Source organism: Leishmania mexicana, contig 94 (assembly GCF_000234665.1).
Source record: "Leishmania mexicana MHOM/GT/2001/U1103 WGS CADB00000000 data, contig 94, whole genome shotgun sequence".
NCBI classification, from domain to species: Eukaryota; Euglenozoa; class Kinetoplastea; order Trypanosomatida; family Trypanosomatidae; genus Leishmania; species Leishmania mexicana.
Genome location: NW_003946341.1, coordinates 5,997 through 12,976, shown reverse-complemented (window position 1 = coordinate 12,976; position 6,980 = coordinate 5,997). Strand labels below are relative to the sequence as shown.

The 6,980-nt window shown below is 58.6% G+C and overlaps 2 protein-coding genes across 2 annotated transcripts; both read right to left on the bottom strand.

The window, feature by feature from the left end:
* Positions 1–1,092: 1,092 nt before the first annotated feature.
* Positions 1,093–1,167, bottom strand: LmxM_20_36_6480a_1 (uncharacterized protein; the record flags this gene model as incomplete). Its single annotated transcript, XM_003886432.1, has 1 exon — positions 1,093–1,167. A coding segment is annotated over one exon (75 nt), but the record flags the coding sequence as incomplete, so codon positions are not given.
* Positions 1,168–5,269: 4,102 nt separating this feature from the next.
* LmxM_20_36_6470_1 (uncharacterized protein) lies at positions 5,270–6,346 on the bottom strand (the record flags this gene model as incomplete). Its single annotated transcript, XM_003886431.1, has 1 exon — positions 5,270–6,346. The coding sequence occupies one exon, from the start codon at positions 6,344–6,346 to the stop codon at positions 5,270–5,272; it is 1,077 nt and encodes a 358-aa protein (XP_003886480.1).
* Between the last annotated feature and the right edge of the window lie 634 nt (positions 6,347–6,980).

Sequence of the window (6,980 nt, the reverse complement as noted above, 5' to 3'; positions counted from 1 at the left end):
GCAGCGCGACGGCACCGGCTTGTTGTCCGCGATAGTGCGCGGGCAATCCATGTTGCTGTACTGAGTCTGTGTCATGGCGCAGTGACCGTCAGCCACGGCGGGGCGCGAGTAGTCGACCATGCGGCGGAAGCTATTCAGCGGGCAGATGCCGGTGTGTGCGAGGTACTTGTTCCCGGCTTCATCGATGCAGTATGCCTTGATACCAGACTCCTGGAAGACATAGGTGCCGTCGGCTGCCTTCACAGGGTTGCCGCGGATGAGGCGCACGTACCAGCCACTGGCATCTGCGGTGTCCTGGAGCAGCTCCACGAAGATGGTAACCGCGAAGGGCGGACGCATCGTCGTCTCGCCCTGGTCACCGAACGTGACAGCCAAGGGAGTCACCGTTGTGTCGTGAGCGCTGTACTGGAACATGTTGTACGACGGAGAGAGGCGGTGGGCGTTGATGTTGGCCAGCACCGTCTGCGCAAGGTTCTGCGAGGCGGAGCCCTGCGTGAGATCGAGCTTGCTCGTGTGGTTCCAGCTGAAGACATACTTGAACCAGGCGGCGTTCACCTCCTGAAGGCCGGGATACACCGCCTTGAGATTGGTGGCATTGTCAAGACGCCCGGCGGCCTCGAAGGCGGCGGCCACGTCGTACATGTCGAGGACGCAGTTGGTGCGGGCGTTGTAGTCCGCGCACAGGCCCTCGACCCATGCGTCCTTGGCAGCGCTCTGGATGGCGTCCCAGCTGAGGTGCTCATCGATCACCGGGTTGAGCGCGACGTGCAGCGCCGGGTTGTCGAGCCAGCTACGGCCCACCACGGACGGCACCGCGTCAGTGCTGAGCAGCGTTTCGGTCGTTCTGTTGGTCGAGTACACCACCGGGTAGAAGTAGTCGTCCTGGAAGAGGCCGCGCAGAAAGGCGGTCGCGCTCTGGATGGTGCGCTGGGTGTGGGTGGAGCGTGTGTGCACGACAGAGGAGTTGTACCGCGTCGACGGGAAGAGAGGGCTCTCCACCAATGAGAGGTTGTTGTAGCGGCTGCGGGCAAACTCGCCGATAGCACGGACCATCTCGACACCCTCGCCGGTCAGCTCACCGCACGGGTACAGGGTGCCACAAATCTCCGTCGTGTTGTCGTCGATGAGTGCGCTGCGCGCACCGTGGCGGTGTACCACCTGCACCATGCGCACCACGAAGCGCGCGTCGACCGACACGGCCGCTGCAACCAGCATGGCGGCCGCCAGCACACGGACGAGCCTAGAGGCCATGGTGCTGTATCTGTGTTCCTTTCTCTACTTGCCGCTCTCGGGTACGCACTCAGGGAGGCCTGGAGATGTGTTGTGAATGCTGCAGAGGAGAAATAAAAACACGAGTGCATAAACTGCGGATGCTAGCCGAGAGACGTATGAGCGGGAGAGAGTAAGTGCACAGTTGCTTCCCCAGTTTCGTTACTTCACCTGAGGGACGGCAAAGGGATGGAGGTGTGGTGTGTGTGTGCTCTTACGGTGGTGATCGGCGCGTGAGAGCAGTCGGGAGGAGAGAGTGAGCTAGAAACGTGGGGAAAAAGGGGGAAACAAAGATCGGCGGCGTCGCGTCGCGATGCACAGGGTGGTGACTGTGAACGTGACTAAAGTGTGGGGGCTTTGTATGCGCCGGTGTGCCGAACAGCAACGAAGGTCGAGGAGACGACAGGAACGCAATCTGGATGGTGTGACGAGGCAATGGAAAAAAAAAGAAAGGCAGCCCTCAGTTTTGTGTACTTTTTTTTTCGGGGGTGGCGCAGTGGTCTGCTGGGTTGCGGATGCCGTGCCAAGAGGGGGAGAGGGACCGCCGTGAGGACAGAGGAGGAGCGCCAGCATGTGCGCCAAGGTGAAGCGGCGGGATAAAGGAAGCAGTGAGAGGTGCAAACAGCGAATCGGGTGTGTGTTACGCAGCGAAAAAAGCAGCCGCGAAAAGGCGTCTCGATACAGAGTCCACGCTGGTCGTGCTGCTGGTGACGACGGTGGCGCAGCGGCAACGCCGTCCATTAGGGAACAGATTTCGACTCCGTTTACAGGGTACAGACGCACTTATTTCTGACGCTTCCGCCAACGTGTCTCTTACTTTCGTGATACGCCTCAGCAGGTCATCAAAACACAGCAACGGCACACCCCAAAACGCGCCGTCGACGGAACAAGGAGGACTGAGTAGAGTCGGGAGGGAGGCGAGAAACACTGATGAAGGGGGCGGAAGGGGTTCGCAACTCACTACTCTTCCAAAACACCTCGATTCAGATACGACGCTGCCGAGGAGACGGAAGAAAGATCATCTGCGCGTGAATCCTTTTTGATGGGGGAGACGGTCTGCGACGGAGCGTTTGCGGCGCTCTCCTGCGCGTCCGCATCCGGTTCACCACGAGGTCGCTCCCGTGCGCGCGGAGCTGTTGAGGCGTCGCTCTTGAGTACTGCGTCGTCGGCGCGGCCCCGACGGCTTCTCATGCGAGCCCGAGCTGTAGGTAAAGATGGCCGTCACCGCGCGTGAGCCAAACGGCAGCGACGGGTCGACCGTAGAAGCGAATGACGGCGCGTTCCCCTGATCATCGGCACGGTCCTCTCGCGTAGCGTCGGAGTTAGTCGAAGACCTGCGGTGAGAAGTTTGATGAGCCGGCTGCGGCGGAGGTGGAGCGACTGACCGTGGGGTGCTTGTCATTGAGTGGCTACGTTGAACTGTGTGTTGCAACGCGACTGTGGAAGAGGAGGAGTGTTGGCCGTGCACGCTCAGCCGCCGCCGCACAATGAAGGTGCCAGAGAAAGAGCTGCTGGGCTGCGACGTCGCCGCAGTGGGAGTTGACGCTGTCGCACTGACTTCCTGGTCGTCTGTTGTCGAAAGGATCACACTGCTGCTGCCGTCACTGCCAGCACCGGATAGAGTGAAGTCGCTACGCTCATTCAGAGGCGCGGTGAGCTCCTTGTGCTTCTGGCTTCCTTCGCCATTCCTTGCCTCTAGCTGCACCTTGCGCACGTGTGGTGCCACACGCTGCGCGACGCCGCCTCCGCTGGCGCGCCTGGAGCTGCAAGGAGGACTAGTCGGTGGTGCTGGTGTGAAAGGTACGTGCTCGCCTCGCACAGCAGTTAGGCGCGGCGAAACGGAGGCCGACACGGCTCTCAAGGTACGCGCTTGCCCAGAGAACACCGGTGAGGTGAGCTGAGACACAGAAGAGCGGTTGACAGGAGCCTGCCCGTTCTCTTGCGGCCGCTGCTGGCGCCGAAGCTGCCGGTCACGCTGCCGCTGAGTGGCATTCAGCTTTGCCTGCGTACGAGCCCAGTATTCAGCGGCAAGGCGATCGCGATGGCTCTGATGGCCATCTGTCTGCGAATCATCGCGCGCCTGCAGCGCCGACGTGTCGCTGCGCTTTTCCTTTTTGTTCGTCTCGCTCAACGTCGTTCGCGCCTTGCGTAGCTGCGACTGATACTCCGATGAGCACATGCCACCCAATCGGCCCCACACCATGATGACTTCGGCGGCCTCTTTATCCCAGTTCTCGAGCCGCTCTCGCAGAAACGCCTCCAGCTGACTGTTGTGGGTAGTATCGCCGGATGTTGCACCGCTCGCGCCGAATTTCGACCGCCGCAGCGCAGGCGGCGAGGGGTGCAGCGCAGAACTCATCGTCTCTGTTGAACAAGAGGTAGGTGGTGGGCACAAGGTCTCAGTTCGCTTCGTGCCCTGTGAATGCTGAGCCGGTCTATGTATGAGTGCCGCTGCACAGAGGCGCGTCGATGTGTATGCGCCGGTGTAAGGGCGGGGCGTGCGTGCGCAATATCGGACTTTTATCCGCTACTGATGCGGATCAGTAGCGGGCTGCAGAGTCACGAGTTCCAACACGCCCCGGAAAGGCGCATGAACACGAATACGAGCTCACGTGGAGACTACAAGACAAAGCGATACGCACCATTCAACGCAGTTTACAATGAAGTCTACGCTGTGTCAGGAAGCGGATGCGGCTTGTACGTGTAAGGGAGGGGAAGGGATCAGTGAGCGTGAGTGACTGTCTGAAGGAAGCGGAGGAGTGGGTAAGAGTGTGGGGATGCAATTGCGGGCAAGCGTCACTTAGAGCACCTGGCATCCACTTCAGGGGCAACGTGTACTACTCGTAGCACCAATGCTGCACAGCCCATAGCCTGGCAACTCAGTGGCCAGAAGTACGGGAGAGCCGGCCAAGCTACAACAGATGCGCTGGTATCAAGGCACACTCCAGAGCATACTTTCTCTTGCTGTTCCGCTTTGAGAAAAAAAAGTCAGGCACACTTCGGACACCATCCCCACGCCATCATCGATACACACCCTCACCCTGCGCTTGTGTGCAGAAGAGAAAGGGGGAGGGAGGGAGGGCGTAGGCTTAGGAGTACTAGCGTGCGCCACTGCACAACAAACGTCAAATTCAAACACACGGAAAAACAAATAGACGAACAGAGGAGAAACATTTGAGGAGTAAAGACGTCCAAGCAGAAGGGCAGGCGCGCACTTGCACACATACGCATGCGCACATAACTGAGGGGAGGAGAACGTGGTCTTTGATCCCTCATTCCACCAATGAGGCCGTTACCGCCCCGCACGCGCATACGCACACAAATTGTACCGACATCCATCTCCTCCCTCAAAAAGGGCGGAGCATTGTGGCAATCAACGAGGCACAGGAACGTGTGCATGCGCTCGTACGCTACTATGCTGGGGCTGTATCTGCAGCACTACAACGGCACAGACCCGCACAAAGCACACGTGCTCGCACACAAACAGACCCAGTCTCCGTATTCCATTCGGCTCTCCTGCCCTTGCCAAGACGATGAGGTGCAGAGGGAGGTGGCGCAGCGGCATCGTCATCAATCACGACCACACACGGGTGCAACGCAACGCAACGAGGATAGAGAGAGACGGAAGAGCGGGCGAGGGCAAAGGGCGGCGCATACGGATCAGACACACACGCAAAAGCGCACTCGAAACAAATACGAGCTCGACAAGGCAAAACAAGAAAACGGTAACGGCAACTCAACAACTGCCGCCGCGTGTGGATGCTGTGACAGTGTTGCGAGAAGTAGCCCCTCTCTTCACATGTGCACGCAGAGAGAACGAAAGAGATGCATGGTGGTGATGAGAGGGGGAGGGAGTTGGGAGGAAGAGGGCCACAAGCGCGTGGCCCTTCTTTTTTTCGAGGTGGGAACGAAGCTTCGCGTGGGGGCTGCGCCCTGCAACGCGGCTGGAGCGTCTTCGATATGGTTCACTGCGCACATCGCCGACAACCTCCGTCCGTCGCTAATACACGTCTGTTATGTGATAGCGGTAGCGCATGCCGATCTCGTCGTACAGATTCGCCTTGTACTCCTCCTTGGTGTAGATCTTCTCATCCACGAGGGGCAGCACGAGTGGGTCGAGGCCTTGGATCTTCTCCAGCTCACCATGCTGCACAAACGGGGCGACGTAGGGGTGCTGCAGCGCCTCCACCGCGGAAAGCCGCCTCTTTGGATTGAAGACAATGAGCTTCATCATCAAGTCTGTCGCCTCGCTATCCTTCAGGTTCTTGTTCCCCACAAGCGGAGAGAAGATCAACGGGGTCGGAAGGGAGTTGATGAGCTTCTCGAGCTCGGGCGAGTGAAGGCTGCGCACATCTGCGTCGCTCGGCACGCCGATAGCCTCAATGATCAGGCGGAGTTGATCCAGCGTGTTGCGGCCCTCGAAGAGTGGGCGGCCTAGCAGCATCTCCCCAATCACACACCCGATGGCCCACATGTCCATCGCTGTGGAATAGGCGCGCGACTTGACCAAAATCTCCGGCGACCGGTACCACCTAGTTGCGATGTAGTCGGTCAGGTCGAGAAACTCCTGTTCGTTGTCGTAGCCACTGCGAAACGTTCGAGCCAGACCAAAGTCCCCGAGCTTGATGGAGCAGTCGCTGCTCACAAATACGTTGGCCGGCTTCAAATCCCGGTGAATGATGTTCTGTGCGTGGAGCTGTGCCACTGTGCGAAGTAACTGATAGGTGAGGAAGCGCTTGTGATCGCGTTGCAGAAGGTTTTTACGGATAATGGCTGTGAGATCGGTCTCTATCAACTCAAAGACGAGGTACAGGTCAATGTTGTTGGCCGCACGAATCACGTCGAGGATGCCGACAATGAAGGGGTTGTGCCGCAGTCGCTGCAAAAGCATCACTTCCCGATAGGTGCGCTGCGCATCTTGAACGTTGCCAAAGGCGTCGTAGACCTTTTTGAGGGCAACGCACTTGCCCGTGCGGCGGTCGAGGGCACACCAGACGACTCCGTAGGCACCGCTGCCGATGTGGCGGAGAATGCGGTAGCGTTGCTCAACCTCACCGTCGATGCCGTATGAGGTCATGATGACGATGACGAGAGGGCTCCCGCAAAAAAAAGGCGAGCAAAGGGAGACCAAATCCGCAGACTTCTATTCGTGCTCTATCGCGTATAGGGATATGCGAGTACGTGTGCATGCACTGTGGCTTCTCTGCGTACCCACACGAGGGAGGCTGAAGAAGGGAAAAAATAATCAGAAATGAAGACGCGCACACACACACCGTCGCGGTGGTGGTGGTGGTGACGGTGGGGAGGTTAAGTGCTACACACGGTACGCACTTTTCTCGCCTCCCCGTTGTGTTTATCAGCTAACACCTCTGTGAAAAATGGACACTGATGTGCATCTAGAACGACAGGACAGTGAATCGAGATTGGGAAGCATTGGTGTGAAAGGCAAAGAAGGGGATGCGGGTGGGGAGCAGAAAAGCGAGATGATAGTGGCCACACACACAGGAGATCATGTGCTCGTTGCGCATTCTCTCATCCAATGCTCTTCTCCGAGCTTTTTGTCAGCATTGCACCTACAGCGATGCCCCTGGGAGTGTCGCGCCTTGCACGCTTTGTACGTGAGACAGAGAGGTCGAGAGAGAGAGAGACTGAAAGAAATAGATGCCTCCTGTGTAGGAACGCCGGTCACAGCACGACCCCCAAGCGCGCGG